General features: G+C 35.6%; 2 protein-coding genes across 2 annotated transcripts in view; one reads left to right on the top strand and one right to left on the bottom strand.

Moving 5' to 3' along the window:
- The first annotated feature begins 356 nt into the window (after window positions 1-356).
- On the top strand, window positions 357-2297 carry LOC150099813 (la-related protein 6-like). The gene has a single exon (XM_090403788.1). The coding sequence runs from the start codon at window positions 547-549 to the stop codon at window positions 1816-1818; it is 1272 nt and encodes a 423-aa protein (XP_090259914.1). The 5' UTR covers window positions 357-546; the 3' UTR covers window positions 1819-2297.
- A 17930-nt stretch (window positions 2298-20227) lies between these two features.
- LOC150099812 (uncharacterized) overlaps window positions 20228-23251 on the bottom strand; it is a 31837-nt gene continuing 28813 nt past the window's right edge. Inside the window, exon 4 of the mRNA XM_090404220.1 lies at window positions 20228-20399. Coding sequence (XP_090260346.1) covers window positions 20336-20399 — 64 coding nt within the window. The 3' untranslated portion in view covers window positions 20228-20335. The remainder of the gene's footprint in view (window positions 20400-23251) is intronic.

The following is a 23251-nucleotide window of genomic DNA, read 5'->3' as shown; positions in this document are numbered from 1 at the left end:
GTGTTTGCATCGATACTTAATGAATTACTTCAAATAAGAAAACACTTTACACCGATGACGAATTGTGTACCAATTACATCACTGGAGTGGGCAATTCCTAGTAAACTGCTGCGTTTCAAGAAACCTTAGAAGTGTATCGCAGGAACCAAACGTATCACGAGATCTGGCGCCACCGCAGCTTATGCAGTGTTGTAAGAACGTTACGTCATTAGGCGCAGTAGGCTAGTTTTAATGGTGTTGATCACCTGAAGCCGCATGTGCTACGGGTAACTTGTACAACGTAGAAGCAAAATCCGCTTTAAAACTATTTACCTTTCACCTTTATAAACTTTTGGATGCGCTGGAATCAGACACGTTGCAGGAGTTTAATGTTCGTGACTGCCGGTTCACGAGTAACCAATCACATCGTTCGTGAAGTCATAAAGGGCGGGCTTAGTTCCACTATATAAGTTTCTCCCGCGCTTAGTGAGGAACAAAGCAGGTAACTTGTTTAGCTGAGTGTTATAAAAGTCCCAGTTTTTCTTACTGCGCTTTTGTTTACCAGCTATGTCTGCTTCATCTGTTGTAGTTGTTAAAAGCCAAGAGGATATGGCTGCGCTGATAAATGCCGTTGACGATGATGCTAGTTCTTCATGCAGTCAAAGTGATAGTGCTTACATACCCAGCCCGTTGCATTCAGATTCGGAAACGAGTCCTGCGAAGGATTCCGATGTCGAGTGTGCTGATGTTAACGAAATAATCGCGCCGTTACCGGACGATGAACTTGTAAGTCGTATCGTACAACAAGTAGAATTTTATTTCTCAGATGTCAATATATTGAAGGATCCTTTTCTTCTAAAGCACGTAAGGCGTAACAAAGAAGGGTATGTAAGTGTTAAACTAGTTTCTTCTTTTCGTAAGGTTCGAAGTTTATCAAAAAATTGGAAGACTGTTTCCCTTTCTTTGCGAAAATCGGAAAAATTAGAGTTGAACGAAGAGGGAACCAAAGTTCGTCGTAAAGATCCACTTCCGGAACAGGCCGAAACAATGCCGGCTTGTACAGTAATGGCGTATAACTTCCCTTATGAAAAGGTAACTGTCGAAAGTGTGAGTGAACTGTTCTCGCCGTGTGGGGAGATTGCTTTAGTGCGAATCATACGTCCTGGTAGTGGCGTTCCTCCCGATATAAAACGCTTTATGCAAAAAAATTCCAGGGTTGGAATCAAACTAAGTGCTGTGATTGAATTTGAAGATTCGCAGTCCGCTAACAAAGCCCTGCAAATGGACAGTGGAGACAATAACTGGCGAGGCTTGCACGTTGTACCGCTAGTAACACCGGAGAAAAATGAACCCTCAAAACAAGCATCTTCAGACAATCCCAAAAAGAAAAAGAAGCGATCTAAGAAGCAGAACAAAGAAGTCTCAAAGAATGAAGGCGAGACGCCAGTGATAAGTAGCGCATCTGAAACGGAACATTCAATTAATATAACTCGCCGTAGTTCCAGCGGATCTGTAAGTAGTGGATATTTATCAGCCTCCCCACGACAAAACGGTGACTGGAGAGCGGGGAGGAAAAACTGCTTTGGCTCATCACCTACGGACAATTCCCTACATAACGCGTATCGCGTTGCTGATGGTGTAAGAACACCTCCGTGCGGTAGCCCGTGGAGACAACGCAGAGAACTGAACTCAGTGAATCGTGAAAGTACTGTTGGTTCAAGAGTTACTCCTACCCTCCGTTTGCCAGAAGGAGTGATTCGCCTTCCTCGTGGACCTGATGGTACAAAAGGATTTCAGTTTAATAGAACTCATCCTCTAGTGCTGTCTGTGAGTGCTTAGCAGGTTTGCACAACTTAACATTCCTTCATGGTCCTACTAGCTCAGTGATTTTAAGATGCAGGAACTGAAAGACCTACCTTTTTTTTTTTTTTTTTTTTTTTTTTTTTTTTTTTTTTTTTTTTTTTTTTTTAAGATAGTTAAATATTTGTAACTCCATGTATTCTATTTATTTAATTTGTTTCGTTAGTGTCTATAGTCAATCAGACGCATGCTGTAGGAATAAGTAATATATCAAAAAAATAATAAATTTCTGGTAGGAAAAAATTCTTGCCTCTAGTACTAATGTTCCGGCACTTATTTGCCTGCATGTGAGTTAGTAGACTAGTGTAAATATTGTGTGTATATAAATCTCTTTTGTATATGTCGATTTCTTCAGTCTTCCATGGAAGATTTCACTAAAAATAAAAAAAAACTGCGTTTGTATAAATGTAAATAATTTCTACTGTATATGTATAATAAATATTCTGGAAGTTACCTTATTTGCTTTTGTCATGTTCTTAACATTTTTTTTTACACCTAAACTAGCAGACAAACATCACGCCGTTAAGCGGGAGCCTACTGTTGGGTGAATCGGCATCGTTTTCTTGAAACGCCGTTAAAGAAGCCAAACTGTGATGGTTTTTGCGTCACATTTCCTGTCACTAGTTGTCACCATACAGGATCAGTGTCCAGTTCCCAACTGCTAGTGAGTATCGTACACGTGATAGACAATGCCTCCGAAAATTTAACTATTCTGACCACGAGACTAGTTCTGTTTCCCATACGAGATACGTATTCGATTTTTGCAGTATTCGCTGTGTATGTTTTGCATCGAATATATAAATGTCTATATATTTTTTTTTTTTTCTATGGGGGCCATGAAATATTTTAATTTTTCCAAAGAGGCCTTGACATCTATAACTTTGAGAAGCACTGCCTTAAACCACATTTCGGAGAAAGCCAAGATGCAAAGGAAAAAAGTGTGAATAATATATATAAGTTAATAATTTATTTAAATATAGCCCTTGTCAACATAAGCCTGGAATCTGCCAGGTGTTCCTTTTTTCTCTTGATAAGTATGCAAAGAAATAGTCCACTTTTTATTTTCCTCTCGCTTTGGGACCTGCGCTAACTTTTCTACAAATGCTTAATTGTCACACATTGGTGCTCTCGTAATACACGGTGAAGGTAAGTTGGCGGGAATAACCGGTTGTAGAGACAGGTCAGAGAGGAATCTTGACGTCATTTGTGACATTGCACTTTTTATATATAGTTAAATTTTTTTTCTCGGAATCAAAGTTTCTCATCATTTACTCATTGCCTTGAATGTGTGCTCGTTTTAACAAAAACATACAACAATGTCAAAGATTCGCAGCTCTCTCAAGTATAAATAAAATATGGCCTGAACTGATTAATTACATTATGCAATTAGATAATAGATTACATACAAAAAAATATATATATATAGTAGATGCACACAAGTACATTGCAAAGCAGTTTGGACAAAAAGTGAACAGCATGCTGGTGAGAAAGTCATGCATATAATGTAATGATCAATCAAAAAAACTGGTTCCATTCTAGAGTGGCTAGTTGCAAAACAGACATCAATGTCATACTTGATGATGAAATGATCTAGATATGTATGTAAATAGCAGTGGTTCCCAACATGTGGTCTGCAAGAACATCTGAGGAATAGGTAAGAATATTTGTGAGACCAAATATTGGGAACCTTGATGATGTACTATCATAGTAACAATGCAATGGATATCACCTTCCTGTATGTTCAATATGTGTATACCACATCAGTGTATCTTTACATAAAATTTAAGAAAAAGCCAATTCCAATCACTGCCATATTTTTAAAATTAAAATAGGGGTCCATTTTCAAAATCTTAGAAACTGCTGGTCAAGAGTAACTGCACAGGCTTCTCCAAATCTTTAGTTAATCAATGTCCTCTGAAGAAACTGATTTGCATTTTAGAAACAAGTAAGGACAAATCTTTAGTTAATCAATGCCCTCTGAAGAAACTGATTTGCATTTTAGAAACAAGTAAGGACAAACAACTAGTATTTTGACAGGGAGATAATTTTTTTTTTTTTAAAGTGAAATATTCATGTTTCCATAATGAAAATGTACAGACAATATCTGACAGCTAACTTCTGAATACAATTGGGAAAAATACTGTTAGGACCAGAGGACATTTTGCTATCTAAGCTAATTAATATTCATCTGATGCTTTTCTGGCAAGACCTCAATTTTGGTGATGGAGGTGATTCATGTGTGAGAGAATGATGCCAAGTCAGTTTTTATCCTTAGTTGTTGCAGCAATGCTATCTGAGCAAGAAGGAGGTGGAAGAGCAGATGAAGTATTATTTAACGTCCTTTGCAATAGACTAAAAGGTACAAACTGTTCAATGTAGGCCGAGACGCTGGAATTCTTGTGTTGTCCTGGCACATCAGTTTTGTTGAATAGGGCAGGATTACTGAAGGCATTAATTCCAAGATAATTTCAGTAAACTTATGTTTAGATCAAGAGAGTGGAAGTAGCAGCTGTAAAAGTCTGTGCTTGGAATTCATGTTGGCATAAAATTTTTTTACATGAATTCTTACATTACATGTTTAGATCAAGAGAGTGGAAGTAGCAGCTGTAAAAGTCTGTGCTTGGAATTCATGTTGGCATAAAATTTTTTTACATGAATTCTTACATAATTTAATTTATATATTAAAAGCACTTTTTTAATTTTAAAAAAGTATGAGTAAGAAGATACAATGTACAACTTGCACGGTGTAGAAGAAACATGAGTTTTTGGATGTGTGGTGCAAGTTTAATTTAATGGTAGAAAAGATAACATAATAGGTTGAGATCTTATGCAAACAGTCAGGAGAAACTAGATCATCATGGGTGGAACAGTGTGAATATGTGTTTTACGTTCAGATATGATATGCAAATATGACAATGATATGAATGCCACTGAGCATGATTATGAATCTGATCAAGAGGTGGAAATGTACACTTCAGGTTCAGACTTTTTGACTGTCTGTGGACAGAAAGGAGAAAGTTGTCCAACCTGGCCAAGCAGACTATATCTACTCTATACTATAAAATAAACCGAAATTGGAAATGGACGTGAAGTCTGCTTGAAACGGATGTAGGCTGTAACGTTTTTTTCAAGTTATTTGAAACATCTACTCTATACTATAAAATAAACCGAAATTGGAAATGGACGTGAAGTCTGCTTGAAACGGATGTAGGCTGTAACGTTTTTTTCAAGTTATTTGAAACACAGGGGCTACCCTGAGTGACGAGTCATCGGAATTCAAGGAGAACTAGCCTACCGGTCCGGAACATGGGAGGGTTGGGCGTCAGGGAGCAGATCCCCCTATTATATAGTATAGATGCAAGTACACACACATGTGCACAAAAAAAGGAAGTAAGTTATGTATATATACCAGTGGTGTCGCATGCCCATTTTGGTTGGGTGTGCTGGCGTGGCTTATGCAACCCACACTGCAAAATTCACGTCAGTTTGACTGTATGATTGCATTTCTATCAATGTATGAAAGTTTTGAGAATGTATAGCACATCAGTGCTCATCTTAATTGTTTAATGCAATTAATTGTATGACGGCCTGGTTGGCCAAGTGGTTAGCATACTCTCTCGCCAAGCAAAAGGCTGTGAGTTCGAATCTTACCATGGGCATGGATGTTTGTGATTGTCTATAAAAATACTAGTGGTGATGATGAGGGTAGTTGCGGTTCGTAGTAGTTGGTGAATTGAGCGGTGGAGACAGAGTTGTAGAGTAGATGCCCTCCCTCGATGAGTGTTTGGACTCCCTGGAGGTGTAAAAATAATAACTTTGAATACTTTAATTTATCAATTAATTGTAACCAAATCTGTGCAAAGTGGAGGACAATATGTTTGTTTTAAGATATTGTATATTAGAAAACAAAGGAGAATGCTATATTTGAATCATTCAAATATGCAAAATTTGGAAGAGGAGGATGAGGGTTACTTCATTTCACTACAATACTGTTCCCCATTGTAAATACGAGTAAAAAAGTTATAAATTCCCAGATGAGTCTTAATAATAAATTTATCGAAAATTATATATTAAAAAAACTTGCCTACCATGCAAGTTCACACTTCATGCACGCAAAACAGATGAAACTCAGAAAACAAAAATAGCACTCATGATAAATGACAATGTTCAATTGGATTGGTTGACACAATAACCAATCACAGCCTCTAGGTGCTATTGTCTCAGAGCACCTTTTGAGCAGTTTAAAACTACTAGAATGCTAAGAATTTGACTTGCTGCACCATCTACATCTTTTCAAAGGGCTTAAAGGTGTATGTATATGGAATGTATACCAGCGCTATTAATGTGAATTGATGCAATGTTTACGCATCGAAAAGTGTTCTCTTCAGGCAGCATTAGTATATTGTTGCATTAACTTTTAGGAATCATGCAAAGTCTCATGATAAAAGAGAAATCTCATGATAATAATGAATGAGAATTTGACCTGTTGCAAGACAACTTTTTCAAGCAGCATGTGAAAGAAGCAACTTGAGAACAAAGTGAATTAGATTTAATCACAGCTTCAGTTGGTGACTGCAATCATTCCATGCTGTCCAGGAAAGTAGCCAACTATGTGGAAGTATCAATTAGGACAGGTTGCACGCTAAACTACAAAGTGGAAAATTATGACAAACTGAAAAGAATAGTATCTTTAGTCTCATGATATCAGGTAGTGAATAGGAAATATATCAGCAATGCATAGGAAGCCCTGAAAAGACACTTGAATGAAGCAGTATCTGAGCACTCCCTAGAGTTCAAAGAACAAATAAAGTGGGAGTGAAATGGATACAAGAGATGTACAAGAAGATGATATGATGTGGAACGAATAACATGAGAGGAGTTATGAAATATATCAAGCACAGAAAAATTATGAGTATGGAAAGCTAAATCAGAATATTATGCCAAAGGCAACCCAGAAGAATTTTATTGCTATGCTGCAAGGAAAAGAAAAATATGAATGTAGAATTCATTCATTTCATATGGTGATTCAACGGCCGTGATCCCTTTAATGGGGAGGAACGGCACCACCTCAATCCCCCCCTATTTTTTATCCGGGCTTGGGACCAGCATAGCTGACAATTCAGACCTATGACTGGAGGGATTGTCTTAAGTATTCCTGATTGTATCCGTGTGTTCACGGGGCCGGTTTGCGGAATGAAAAACCCCAGATAAACTGGGGGGGAAAACCCTGCTGTCCATGCCCAAGACTGGCTAACTTGGCTATGGCTGAGGAAGATCCTTAAACTCCTCACGTTATCGACGGGAATCGAACCTAGGACACTTCATCCCCAGGCATATGGTTGCGAAGCACATAGACACTAGGCTAACCGTACGGACACTGTAGAAGAATAACTTTAGTGAATGAATAGTGCCCTTATGTCAGAAGTAGATGAGACTTCAAATGAGTGCTGACTTCTATTCAAAGATCTATCAACTAGGTATTTGTAACATGGTGCACAGTGCTACCACTACATTGGATAAAGAGATAGAAGTGCAGGAGAATGAGGTTCAAGAGCTGTTGCATAACCTGGATGTGAATTCAACAATAAACTCAGATAGGATAACAGCATGTATTGTATACTGAAGGAATGTTCAGCCAAATTGGCTTGGCCTTTGACATGTTTGTATAACTTAAGCCTCAGCTCAGGAAAGAGCTTACAGGAACGAAAAGAATGCATGATAGTTCCATCTGACGAGGGCAGTATAAAAACCAACGTGTTTATATTTACCAACCTATCGGTATCTCTGGAGTGGTGGTGAAAATTTTAGAGAAATTAGTGAGAACTCATTATACAGAAATGGGTTGACAGATAATTTACACTTTGCAATGAATGGTGTGGGTTTACTAAAAGGTCATGTTTTAGCAGTTTGCTCATATTTTACCATAATGTTGTGGCTGAGTTAGATAAAGCTAATGGATATACTATGACACTGTATGGTTTGACTTAGCTATGGCATTTGATAGGATACCATATGAAAGGTTCTTGCACATAAACTGGAGAATACTGTATTAGAATATAACTTACTGACCTGTATAAGTGGGTGGATGATGAATAGATATCAGAAAGTGGTATATGGGATGTGCGAATTTACCAGATTTAAAGTGGCCAGTGGTGTATCCCAGGGATCAGTTCTTGGACCTTTGTTGTTCAATCTATACATTAATGATATTGGGAAGGATCTGACAGGAGATGTTCAATTGTCTACTGATGATGCAAAGTAGGCAAGACAATCAGTGATGGCACTTTGAATCAGCTGGAACAGTGGGTAATGAAAATGGTTCTCAATGTTAGTAAGTGTAAAGTTATGCACTTTGGCATGATGAAAATTTCAAATTGCATATTACATTAGTATTGGTGGGATCGCGTTACAAGAAACTCAATGAGACTAGGGATCTTGGATTTATGGTGGATAGGAAATTGAAATTCAAGGGTCACATTGCAAATGGAACTAGGATAACTGCAATTGCATCTGGACTACTGTGTGCAGATTTGGTGTCTTGGGTTTGGAAGGGAATAACAAAGATATCAGGATTATTGAATGTAGATGCTGATAAAAAGAAGAAAGAAGGGTGATATGATAATGTCTATAAACTTACCACAATGGAAAAAAAGAGGGCATCTGTGGAAGTTAAGTTTGCATGTGGTTAAGAAAGGGGGAGAGAGCAGTGAGTGGAACAATTTGCCTGCTGAGCAACAAGCGCATCCAGTGTGAATGAGTTTAAGAGAAGGTATAACAGCTGGTGTGGGTGATGTATGGCCTCACTTGATGCTTGACTCCCTGGAGGTCTCAGGTAATAACATTGCTTTTCAAATTGTAGTTTTGACATTAAAAATACAGATAGATGAAATAATTGAACTACTTTACCTCTATATCTTTATGTACATTTTAAACTGCTATTTCTATGTCATCATGAAACACTAACCAGTCTAAAAACAAAAAATCATCTGAATACCACACTGTCTACTTATGCTACACAGAACAGTTCTAAATTTTGCTAAGGGCAACAGAAGAAGAACAAATATAAAGAGCCTTTCTAAATGGAGTAAGATTGTTTTTCATTAGGAGAGAAATGTTTAAGTCTAACATGGAAAAATTAAGTTGCTATAAGAGCAAGCAACAAAAAAGGAAAATATATAAATACTTCTGACAAAAAAAAAAAAAAAATCAATAACATTTAAATCCAGAAAACAGATGTTTATTATGAACTTTTGGAACATACCTTCTGAATATTGTTGTGTTGTGGTTAAATTGAGTAAATGGGCACAGAAATGGGGATGCAAGTTCAATATTGCAAAATGTAAGGTTTTAAAATTTGGGAAACAAAGATGGAATGTAGAATTTATGCTTGGTGGCGATATATTATTGGAGGTGGAGGAAAAAAGAGATCTTGGGACGATAGTGGATAAAGATCTGAAATTTAGGGAATACATTGCCAAAATTGTGAGGGACAACAAAGAATTCTGGGAATGATGTCGAGGACACTGACTTGTAGAAGTAAGGAGATTCTTGTTCCATTGTATATGGCTTTGATTAGGCCACACATGGACTTCTGTACACAGATTTGGTCACCTGGTTTTCAAAGGGATGTCCAGAGATGACTTACCAAGGTACTTTCTGATCTCTGGAATGTCAAATATGAGGAAAGGTTGAAAAGATGCAATTTACAGAAAAGTCTAGTGGATAAGAGGAAGAGGGGTGATATGATAGAGACCTACAAGTTTGTAAGGGGTTGGTATAGGATCATTGTTGGAGAGGTTTTACATCAAATAGGGGAAATCAGGGGAGAACTAGAGGACATTCCTGGAAGCTGTATAAGGAGGGTGTAAGCAGAGGAGTGAGAAGCACAGTTTTTGCATGAAGAGTTGTGAATGATTGGAATGTCTTGCCTGAGAATGTGGTGTCTGCACAAAATTTGAATGTGTTTAAGACAAGTTATGATGAGCTGTGTGTATTACAAAGGCACCTCTCAGATGAATCTTTCACCCCATGGAGTCATAGGATAATAATAATACAAAGATATAATACAATATAACAATGACTCAGTTGGTAAGTACAACAAAAATTATTAAATCAGACCAAGAAAAATCGTTGTGAGTTTTTTCTATATATGAAAAGCAGAAAGAAGAATAGGAATGATAAGATGATGTTATTGGATGATAGTGGAAGATAGGTAACTGCTGCAGAGGACATAGTCAATGTATTTAGTGAGCAGTTCATCAGGGTGTTTCATTCTCAGTGTGAAATCAGCTCAAGTGTAGAGAATCTAAAGAGAGAACATGTGGAACTATAAGGTGGGTGATTATGAGAAGCTTCATAGTCAACTAGCATCAATACATTGGTTGATGAATTGTGACAGTGCATGAGAAATGATAAGGCAGTATCTAACACAAGCAATGCATAACTGCATACCAGGAGTTAAGTGAATAAACAGAGTAGGAGTGAGGTAGATGAACAGTGAAATCAAGCTAAATTTTGCAGAGGAAATTCTTTTTGCTATGTGGCAAGCAAGTGGGAAAAAAAATATATGGCAGGTTAACACTGGTAAATAGCTATGTTAGCAGAGTAACCACAGGAAATGATATAGTGGAATTATTTAATGAACACATCAACAGTGTATATCACACTGGTGTGAATGATGCTGTGCAACATGTAAGAGAAAGGTAAGGATTAGGAGAATTAAAGGTGAAAGAGTCAGGTGTATCAAGTGTTGCTTGGGTTGGATGTTAATAAGACTGTGGGAATGGATGACATATCACCATGTATTTTTAAAGAATGTGCAAAAGAGTTACCCATACCCTTGACCTGGTTATTTAATAAGAGAAAAAATACTTCTCCACAAACATGGTTCTAGGACAGAAGTTTCAATTATTGACCAGTCTATATATCTGCACTTGTGGTCAAAGTGTTGCAAAAACTGGTTAGGTATAGAATACAGGATTGGATTGATGGACATAAGCTTCTCTATTGATGGCTGGCATGGATTTGTGAAGGGCAGGGCTTGTTTTAGCAATCTGATTATGTTTTATAATAAGATGATGAATGTATTGGGAGATTCATATACAGTAATCTCGAACTGTGCAAAGGCATTTGAAGTTGCGTATAATGGAGCAGTGTGTAAGAAAAGGAAGGTGACCAATGGCATGCCTCAAGGTTCTGTTCTTGAGCCCCTACTGTTTAACTTATTTGTGAATGATATTCCTTGTGGATTGTCAAATGTTTGCTGATGTTAATTCTCTACAGGAAGATCTGAATAGAGACACTGGTTGTTGAGAGTCATTTAGAATTAGAGCTAAAGCAACTAAGCCTGCAAGGCCAGAGTATTATGCTGTTAATTTTGTATTCTTCTAGGATGAAAAACTAGTTTCCAGGAGAGAAAATCTCTATATGTGACATTGGGAACAGAAATTGGTTGGATGATTTATCTTGTCTTGTGCCAGAAGATAAATGAGAAAAACAGCATGTAATTCAGAAATAAGGTTAATATGCTTCTTTACTATACCAGGAGTATTCATTGACACTGTCCCACAGTTATAGGGAGATTCACTCTGTACTACATCTGTCATATGCTTACATTTGTTCAACTGTCTTCACATCCAAGTTGTCTGGCAACATACTTCTCTCCTAAGTATCAATTTATGATTAAGGTTGGAGCTAATTTGAATGAACTTGTTTTGGATAACAGCCAAGGCTATGAGGTCAGTCTATTATCTCTTAAATATGCTTATCTGGCTGTTTTGCTTGTTTTTTTTTAGCCACCTCCATATGAGACCAGCTAACTCACCTACAGTGGATATAAAAAAGTCCATATAAAAATTTTGTGTCATAGATGGATTTAAATCCAGGTCTTTCCAAGCAGTGAGCTTTGCTAACTATGCTCTGGAAGCCAAATAGTTCAGTTCTTTTACTGTCATGTTAATTAATCACTAATCAGTGACGTGTGATAATGCATATTTAATCACACATCAACATTAATATATTCTTTGCCCTGTTTAAAACACTTCCAATACAAAAATAAGATAGGAAATTGAAATGCTAAGACCTGTTTTATGGAGATAACATGATAGTCATTTCCAAATATGTTCTGGCATTTCATTTTCTGAATTTTTTATTGATTTCTGTTTGTTAAAAACCTGCCAGAAATTCTCAATTTCAAATACCTGTGATTCATTTCTACATCAGATTCATTCATTTCTAATGCTATCAAAATTACAGTATGACTCAGGAAAAAAAGTATATGGTGAAATGAATATTTAGTAGGTGTCATTTCTTTTAATATGAAGGTAAATCAGGAAACCTATCAAAATCAAAAAACAATTCCTTTGCTCTCTCAAAAGGGATGTTAAAGTTGCTGTACTTACAGCCTGAAGATCTTAGGCCAACCATGTTTGAGCTGCTTGTGTCATTAACCATCTTGTAATAATCTGGGACCATAAAATTTACATTGTTGATTATTCCTCTGGAATGGATACAGAACAGAAAGATACCATAACAAGATACATTCAATATATGTCCCATCATGCTTAGGTATAAATTAAAGATGCCAAGAAATTATACTCTTGGTTTAATCCTTTATCCAAGTGAAAGTGAACAAAGTTTGCATGTGAAGTAACTTCATGGCTGGGCAACTCGTATGTAGAGGCTAATGACTTCACATCGCTTGACTTAGTATCCCATAATTCAAATTTGGGAAGGGTCACTACTCAGACTGGTTTTGACCTTTATGGTCTCATCAATGGTAGCCAGACCCAGAAGTGATACCAAAGTCATATTTATTTCCATATACAAAATATGTCACCTTATTACTGAAATATTCTGTATTAGAGATAGATGTCGAGTTTTTCCACTTGTTATATTATAAATTAAATATGCCAAGAAATTATATTCTTGACATTTATTATTATCCCATCGTATTATTACACTAGATCATAGAGGTCAAATTCATGTATTCTATAGCACCTTTTCTGGGTTGTTATAAAGTTCACATCAAGTTAGTAAATGCAGTGGTGATGCTTCCTCGATGTTATAGATGGGGAAGACTTTTATGCCATCGCTAAACTTGATTGATTTTCTGTGGCCAGTCTTGAGGCAAGAGATCATGATAGTAGCAGAGCGATTAAACTTGGAGTTGATGGTAGCTCCTGGTTTTTCTGCTGAATACCACTGGTGAGTCATGTCCTGGAGAATCATTCTTTTATTATTATTATTACATGGCACCTACTCTACAGCTCTTCGTCTCCACCACTCAAATCCACCAACTACAGCAAACCGCAGCATCTACTGCTCACCACCACCGCTAGTATTTTCACAATCACAAACATCCATACCCATAGCAGGATTCGAACCTGCGGCCTTATGGCTGGAGAGTGAATACACTAATCACTTGGCCAACCAAGCCGGCATTTTTACGGTTTCTTTTTGAGTATTTTTTTCCACCTAATTTTTAAAGGAACAAGGTTGGATTCCAACTCTGCTATTTTTCCAAGAGTTGTATTCTTTAGTCCATATGATTCTAGCTGCATTTTTCTGAATTTTTATAAGCTTGTCTAAACTGGTTTGTGATATTTGCATCCATATGGATGAAACATATTCCATTATGGGTGAGAATTATATAGAAGCAGTGTTGAGCTATGGAAATTTTAACAAAGGGCTTGCATTGTCGAGCAAAAAAAAAAAAAAAAAGGCTAACTTAGCTCCTATAATACTTATATTGCGACTTTGTAGACTTCTGATAGATATAATTCCTGTAGGATAATAATCATTAATGCGAGATCTTGTAAAAATTCCAAATTGAGAAGTCGGTTTAAAAAGCCCTTATATTAATCATTCTATGCAAAATGCTTGCATAAAGCTGGGTAATTTTTCCACACAGCAAGAGCCGTTCGTAAACTGCAAGCTGCTCATCATGGTCCAAACACACAGCCGATCTTTAAAATTTCGATACCAAGGTCTTTTGCAATCATATTTAATTCTCGCTGATTGATGATAAAAAGCATATAATTTACCCATAAATATTTCAAAATGATTTATTTCTTTAATGTTTTTTTATCGAATCGTCTAATGCTAATTGTAAACGATGAGCAACGCAATGCGAAATCAAAATGTTAGGAAATCTTTGTAGAAGTCTGATTACAACACCTGATTTGTTTCCTAACATTACACTAGCTCCATCAGAACAAAATGCAATGAGATGAATTTTTAAATAGTTACCAGAAAATCCATATGAATTTAAAGTAGCATGTATACATTCTGCGGTGGTATTTTCTAGTTCTACGAGATTATTAAACAAGAACAAGGGGCTAGCAAATTTGAGAAAAATTTAACAAAGGGCTCGCACAAGCCCCTTATAGCTCACCACTGTATAGAGGTGTATGTGACGTAAGGTTTTAGCATCGGCTCCCTACTCTCTAACAGATATTTTTCATGATATTTAGTCTTTAAAATTGAGCATGTTTTTCTCTAAAAACAAACAAATCGAAAATAAGCTCAGACAAGTATATATATATTTTTAAAAGCCTATATATTCCCCACTGTCGGGTAAAGACCTCTCCCATTATGAGAGGTTTTTGGGTCTACTTCTCCCATGGTGACTCAATCCATCTTGGGAGAGTATTTATACACCTGTATGAACGAGAAAGACAATCACAAATATCCATGCCATGGCAGGATTCGAACCTTCTGGCTGAAGAGCAGATATGCTAGCCACTCGGCCAACATCTTTAATTTATAGTATAACCTAATGGAAAAACTTTCAACATGCTTTAGGTATTTTTTATATTGGCAATGCAGATTGACAAATATTCTTTGGATGAAAAGAAATGTTATTAACTACACCTGTTAGATGTCTTTCAGCTGAAGATTATTAAGTCACTGGATCACAGCATGCACATCTCATCTTTTTTACCCTCTTTTACCTTGCAGTGTCAAGGGTTTATTAATCATTGGACCTCAAGCCGTTCACAGGATAAGGTGTTCAGCCCTATCCATCCTATGTCAGTAGTGTTGAATTCTCAATGCCAGTTTGCCTGCTTTGCAGGATGAAAAACCCCAGAATAAACTAGGGGAAAAACCCTACTTTCCATGCCCAAAACCGGCTAACTTGGCTATGGCTGAGGAAGATCCTTCAGCTCCTCACGTCTCTGACAGGAATCAAACCTAGGACACTCTTTCTGCAGGCATATGGTTGTGAAGCGCACAGCCACTAGGCTAACCACGTAGACCAGCATGCATGTGTTCAGTATTCCCCCACAAGTAAGAATTTGGTGGTGAATTGAAAGGAACAGATGATTTCTCTTGAAATAAGGTGAAGTGTTTCTCAAAGCACAAGTATTTTTTTTCTTAGTAGGGGGTGAGACTGCAACCACAGAAAATTTGGACTGAGAGAAGTGTCTCAGGAGAAAGAATTTGTATCCTTCTGATTCAACAAAATACATCAACATCAACCTAGTCAGCACACCAATCATTTCACCATGAAGAGGATATTTGGTCATTTGCTAAAAGCTGTTGGCTATTCCAATAACCTCAAAATTTACTACACTTTCGTTTTTTTTTTTAAAGCAACAGTACTGCTTTCTTTGTTGACATATCTTTATGAAATTATTTTAACACTTTATGTACAATATCCACACTTGGCTCACCATTTTGCATTTTAGTTTCTGCATACCATGTCTGAGCCAGTGTCACAATTATGACAATATGCATGCCAATAACTCCTATCACATTTCGATATATTTTTTACTTGAGCAATACATTATTAACAGTTTCAGCGAACATAATTTATTAGGATACTGCGATTATCATTCATAACTTAGTCTAATGGTATCACAACACTAAATTATATAAAAGTTAATTATGTTTATTAACTAGCTTATATTGCAAATATAAGCTAGTTAATAAATTTCAAATCACCAATCCATATAGCAATGTTACAGTTTATGCGCAACAATGAATAAGTGAAAAAAATATAAATTATAATGGACAAAACCTCAAGTCCTAATTTGTTGTATAAAATAAGTTTATACAACATTAGAGGACAAAAGAAGTTATTACAGTTACATAGGAATTGATCTTAAGATGACTGTCTCACAAATTTTTAGCAGAAATGCAGTCGTACTCATTCAAGTTAGACGAATGCTTCATGCCTATAGCTGACTCTAAAATTGGCCTCTTTGACCTTTAGCACAATAGTTTTCTTTCATCTAATTCTGTATGTTCAAAGAATGGTTTTCCAGTGTCCTATCTTGCCATAATAATTTTAACAAATGCATTTCTTACGTTCTCCAAGACATGTTAATGGAGCTTCCTGTCTCTCTCCATATTAGGCTAAGTGACAGTCACAGGGAACTTCATATACTTCAGAATGTGCTAGAGAATGGAGGTTTGCGCTTAGGAGCAGATCACATCTAATTTGACATGTATTTTTAATGTATTGTGAAGGTTATATTTTAATAGTACTTCAGCTATCTTTTCTGATGTACCCCAGATATAAGAAATAGGAATAATGGCGTTTTGTTCTCATGTGTTTGGGAAAGGGAACATAGTATTTTATCTATTTTGTAGGAGCTGTAGCATTGCCCAAGAAAGTATAGCAAAAACAGTCTAGTTCTGTGGAAAGGGTGCAAACCTGAGTTATAGAATTTAGTTTTTTAGCACATCCGTACTATTAGACTGAATGATGCAATTGTTTATGTCAATACCTTCCAGTGTCTGTTGGCTTTTTATAATTGGAAGGACTACAGCTCCTACAAAATAGGTAACATACTACGTGGCTCCCTACTTCCCCCTCCTCAAGTACACAAGAACAAAACACTATTCCTATTTATCCAGGATATCAGAAAAGACAGCCAAAGTACTATTAAAATATAATCTTCACGCCACATGTCAAATTAGCAACTCTGATCCACTCTCCTAAGGACAAACTATTCTCTAGCGCATCCTGAAGCATATGAGGTTTCCTGTGACTGACAGTCTACTATGAACAGAGAGGGAAATCCATTACCTTCCATCTCTGGGAATACAAGAAATATGTTCACTATCATTATTATAGCAAATCGGGACTGACAGACCATGCTTTATACATTCCTTCACACAGGATTTGGTGGAAGAAAACCAATGTGTGTTTTACACACACACAGAGGGAGAGAGAGTTGTTCAACTGTTTTTAAGAGTCAGCAATGGCTATTCTCCTAACCTTAACGAGTATGGCTGCATTAATCTGCCAAATATTTGGCAGACAGTCATCTTAAGGTCGACTTCTTTTATACAAAATTAGAGTGCCAAATTAGGACTTTAGATTTTGTGTCCATTACAACTTATTTGCTCTGAAGATGCTGATTTGAAATCCAGTGAAATATAAACTAGTTAATAAACCTCCTTTTATAATTTAGCATGTTTCTGGTGTTCTAATTCAGTTAAAATAAGTTATGAATAACATCAAACACCTAAGCCTGTCAACAAGATTGCAGTTATCATTGACTGTTATCGTGTGCTCCAAGATAAAATAAGGTCTCATTTATATACCAAGGATATTAATTATAAAATGAAGATTCAGATTTTAATACTGTGGTAGCCTAGTTTTAACTACAGTACTTAAGGAAAAAACTATATTAGCATAATAGAATAGAAATTTCTTTCAGCTGGCTATTTTTCATCGACACATTTAAATCACATGTCCTTCACACAATCCTTCTCTAAATAGTAAAATATACTTTAGTAATTACTGAAATAACTGTTCCTTACATTTTTCTATGTAAATCTCGCCCACAAATTGTTGTAAACCTAAAATACGTTAGTACTGAGTAGGCTAAAGATTACATAATTTGGTAACCCTGCTCTTAGAGACCAAATATATAACGATTCCAAGCCAGTTCAAATCACCAGCAGGCAAGGTGGTGTTGATATTACTCTAAACAATGAAAATTATCTACCTCAATGCTACACCGAGACCTGAACTCACAACCTGTTAGTTTGATAAGAGATGCATGCGCTCTTTTTGTCATTTAAGACAGTAAGAAAGATTCACTGTTTCTACACTCACATAATTATCCATAAAAAATTCAGTGAGATTACTGAAGAAATTTGTAAAATAAGCTATTTTTGTAATATATGTTGTACTACTGTAGAATAATGACAAAATGCTTTATATTAGGATCCCCTCCCACATATAAGATAAACCTATAACACCACAGTGCTGTGTGGGCGGGTGTGTAGGACATGTGATTAGAAAGAATAAGAGATATCTTAATGCATTTCTTGAAGAGCTAGAAGATTTATTCATTGGAGAAAATGATGTAGCTGCTTCTAAGAGGATGAGATGTTGGTTTGTTAACTCTAGACTGAACTGTGTATGGATGATGATAAACAGCTACTTGTGTTGCTTACATGATTAGAAGAAACTGGTGGCATCATTGTGCAGTACCCATAAAAAGAACCTAATAATAATAATAATAATAATAAAAAAAAAAAGACTGCCCTCTTCTAGATGAAATATTCTTAGATTTTTTTAATACACCATTCCTAATGTAAGACGAGTATTCTAAGGTTGAGGAAATTTGGGATTTATAAAATGTCAGTTGTGCAGGTGAGTAGAAATGTTTTGAACAAAAGAGAACACCAAGTTCTCTGCAGGCCAAGTCCCTCAAGAAGAGAAAACTGATTTTTGCTGGAAATGTGAATATTATGAAATGTAATGAAGAGTCTCCATAGCTCAGTCGGTATAGACAAAGGCCTTTGTTCAGAAAGACCTGGGTTTAATGCCTGTCGTTGATGTGAGAAACCTTTATCTGGTCTCTTTTGACAAAAGATGAGTTAGCCGGTCTCATACAGAGGTAGGAGGCCTTTTCAACTGGAAACTCTAGCTTTTCGTACCCCCCCCCCCAGAACAGGCAAACTGGCCCCATGAACACACATGGAGTCATGAATACATCCCAGTCATATGCTGGTCCTGAATCCAGATAAATTGGGGGTGGGGAGAGCAATGGTAAACTACCCTGTAAAAAATCTCACCAAGAACACTTTGTAGGCAATGCCTACAAAGTCACCTAGGGTCAGAAACAACCAAGGAGAAAATCCCCACCAGGAGAGTTAAATAAGATTAAGTCAGGGCAAATTTCTTCAAATATTTAGGGATTTAATTAAAAAAATTAAACAATTTCTTGCCGACAGGGGCGACGAATACAAACAGTTAAAAGATGATATTTGGCTATTGGATTTAGTTTTTTTGACCGACATAACCAGTAAATTAAATGAATTAAACCTAGAACTTCAGAGTCCCGGAAAAACAAATTTTTGATATGATTAGTTCTATCAATGCTTTTAAAGAAAAATTGATTCAACTGATAGTGAAGCTTGAAAATAACAATTAATGTAAATTTCCGAATATGACCGCACAATTAAGTAGTTCTGCTTTTGCTAATTTCAACGCAAATAAATATATCAGTGAAATTCGGAAAGTAATTGCAGAATTTGACGACCGCATTCAGGATTTCAAAAATCTTGAGAATGTAATTCTCTTCATGAGTTTTCCCATTTGATACCAATGTAAAGCCAGAAGTAATAGCAGAAAACCTTTCCTCTATTTTTGATATGCATATTGTTATGCTAGAAGAAATAATAACAGTAAGAAATGATGTTTACGTCAAAGCAAAAAGGCACACAAAGAGAGATTTTGGAAATATTTACCGGAATGCAAGTATCCCAACTTAAGAAAATGTGCGGAAAATATTTATGCTTGTTTTGGTTCGACATACTTGTGCGAATCGGCGTTTTCACAAATGAACATTATTAAGTCAAAATAGTGTACCACATTAACATTTGAAGTCATGTTTGAGAAATGCATTGACTAATTACACACCAAATTACGTGAAAATTGTGAACTCGTTGCAGTGTAGAATAAGTAATGCTGGTTAATCAGGAAGTTCAAAATGAAATGTTTATTTTAATCAGTGTGTTAAAAGAATATTGCAGTTAAAAAACTGTAATATTCTTTAAGCATTATAATAATAAATAATATTATGATAATTTTTTCTTTGTCTAAACATAAATTAGAAATCTTATACCTTATACTCCAATTCTGAAAAAGGTAGATCGCAGGTATATCTGTATGGACAATGTAGATCTTATGCAAACATTAGTTGACACCCCCCCTGCTCTAGACCTAGGTTCTTTTAGCTTTTTTCTTACATCAGTGATTTTACCAATGTCAAATCTATAACTTTTTTCCTTCCTTTTTCTTATTTGGGAAGTCCCTGTCCACATCATTCTGAAAAGGGTAGGATAACCTACTCAATTGCAGTGCAACTAAAATGCACTGTCTCCATTTTAGTTGGGAAAAAAGTTAGACAAGAACATATCTTATTCAATATACTTTATTTAAAAAGACTATTTACAAAATCACGATAAACTACAATGGGATGAACCCCCCACCCCATCCTCCACCCCAGCTGTACTTTAAGCAGTGTCAATCATCATCAGAAATCATTCCATTCTTGGCAAAGCTTTCTGTTTCTGAAGTAGTTTCATTTCTATAAATAAATAAATAGTCAATTAACATAATTAAGAAAGAATTTTTAAAATCAGTTGTATACAAGCAATACAGTTGCAAAAGCAATTCAGATACTAGTCTTTATCAACGAAACAAAATCTTAAGGTTCTGAGTTCCCTGTAAAAATATTGTTGATAAGAACTAGTATCTCCTGTAATTCTAACTGTTTCTGGATTACTCCTCTGTTTCAAGGGATAAACATAACATGCAATGTTACATTTGAAGAAATAAACTAAGTTCTACCTGTTTGTTAAATTTAATTATTTTTTTAACCCAGAATTTTAAATCAATACTTAACTAAAAGTTAAGTAATGGTTAAACAATAAACCAAAAATTTGGACAAGAATAACGAACGAAAACCTCGAAAATTCTATGCGATTATCCTTAAGTAATATTAACGTCAATATCGATAGTCTCGTAGTTGAAGTACAAGGCCAATCTTCACATTAAATTATGTCGTTCATTATATTATAAATAAATGAAATATGAAGTAGCAACTTGTTTTAATTTATTTAATAATTTGGTCTCCGAACTAGGAAAGGTTGCCCATGCCCGATTTAAATAATGTTTTTGTTTATTCTCATCCAACCTTTTCTTCAGTTCAGTTTTGTAATGACACCTGTTCTTGCATGAAATTCTTCACTAAATTAAGCAACTGTGCTGGTAATAGTACCTGGGGTAGATGTTTGTCTTGATGCACACGTAGGTTTCTGTGGTTAAGCAGTTCTGTAGGTAGTTTTTGGTATTGTAATATAAAGAGTTTATTAAGAGTAAACAATTAAAATCTGACAAGTTTTATATGCTGTAAGACTTACATCATCATCAGGGATAATGGTACACGAGTTTTACACAACAAAAGCCTATTAACAATTAATTACACATATTAGATGTTTTTTTTATAACTTCACAACTTAAATAATTAACAAACTATGATACATTCATTACTGTATGTGTGTTGAAACATTGCTAATTGTTGCTATCACATGTGTTATATCCTAGGTCTGTGGCAGTTAAATTTCTGATGAAAGCAGATCATACTTGATGTAAAATCAAGCCTTGATTTTTACTGCATTATGTAGAGATCCTAAGCATTTGTGGGGCTTCTTTAAATTTTCTTGTGAAACAGTTATTAACAGTATATGACATTTTTGTTCGTTGCCAGAGTACTTGATGCCCATTAGTGGTTGTGTGGAATGCCAGACCTGATTTATGCTCTCTTCTTTTTTTCAACGTCTTTTGTGTGTTCAGGTATGTGGACATCTCTCCCGACCTTCCTGTCTGGCCCATATAAGAAATTCCATAAGAGCAATGAATGCCATAAATGCCTGCATTTATTTACTTTTTTTTTTTTTTATGGGGTGATGTGGTAGTTTTGGTGGATGTAGGAGATTCACTGTAGTGAATATAGGACATTCACTGCTCTTGTGGCATTTCTGACTTAGATATAAGACCCTTTACATTTTCCTTGTAAAGCCTAGGAGGTTGTGAGCAATTGTAGTGTTCTCTCAATAAAGTACATGACTATTTGCCTGAACATTCCAATCTAGCATACTCTTCCATGGACTGGGATGCTTGGGCTCACAGCAACATAATTTGATGTTATTGGATACTGAGCGCTGCTGCTTTTCATGATTACCCAAGATAACGAAGCACAGGAATAGAACACCATGTAAAAATTTTATTTACTCTAAACACTAAACCTAGAGCAATTTTTAATTAAAATACTTCAGGTGACAATCAGTCACCTGAAGTATTTTAATTAAAATTTACCTGGAGCTTCTGTGTTTGTATGCATTCTAATAACTTTATTCATGCATGATTATATAATAAACTCACTCAATTTCCAATAATGATCCATCACTGTCATTCTGTTTATGAATAGGCAATTGAAAAAACCTAGCTTAAAAGTTGTAGCAAAAAAAAAAAACAATGATTTTTTTTTTTTGAAATGTTTAAAACCAACTGAAGATACTCAGTTTTTTCCACCCATATCCAGTAAGAATTCGAACAGCAATTAAAAAATAATAAAATTGAATTCAATTAGAATTTAACTGAGCAACTATCTATCATTTTTTTTTATGCCACAGAGTATTCTGTTAATTCAAATTTGTCTTCTGATTTGGGAGATCTTTAATTTGCCGACTTCATGCTGGTGCCTTATTCTTATTCTAGCATTTTTTAAGCATGCACACAATGTACTCGCTTCTCAACTCCAAACCACTTTTGATTTGTGAGAAGTCAGTATATGTGATGCATCGAAAGATAATATCTATCCATTGTTGCAGAACAAGTTCTTTGATGTAAATATATTTTTATAAAAGAATGTGCAGAATAATTTATGAACAAGATTTGGGAATTGTGAATACATAAAATGCTTTTCATTATTGTTATTTTTTTTAAAATTTTTGCATTCAGCAAATTGTTTAAAACCAATTGAAGATACTCAGTTTTATTCACCCATACCTAAAACATATCCAGTAAGAATTCTAACAGCAATTAAAAAACAATAAAATTGAATTCAATTAGAATTTAACTGAGCAACTACCTATCAGGTTTTTTTTTTTTTTTTTTTTTTTTTTGATGCCACATAGTATTCTGTTAATTCAAATTTGTCTTCTGATTTGGGAGATCTTTAATTTGCTGACAAAATGATAAAAGGATAGTTAATCAAACATTCTATTCTATGTGCTATTTTGAATTCAATGATATGAGCAAACAAATGCTCCTGGAAAAATATCAAAAGATGCAAAGAGAACCTTTATCAGGGCTTTTCAAATGAAAATCAGTCAGCTGGCCTCATGTATGGATGGAAAGTGGTAGTTCCCATACCAC

The sequence above is a fragment of the Typopeltis vanoorti genome, chromosome 14, assembly GCF_054136105.1.
Source record: "Typopeltis vanoorti isolate ZY-2024b chromosome 14, IOZ_Tvanoo_1.0, whole genome shotgun sequence".
NCBI classification, from domain to species: Eukaryota; Metazoa; Arthropoda; class Arachnida; order Uropygi; family Thelyphonidae; genus Typopeltis; species Typopeltis vanoorti.
This window is presented reverse-complemented; position numbering and strand designations above follow the sequence as displayed.

What these genes read in the sequence shown, in the direction of transcription:
- LOC150099813 (XM_090403788.1), top strand. Translation starts at nt 547, where the DNA reads ATGTCTGCTTCATCTGTTGTAGTTGTTAAAAGCCAAGAGGATATGGCT.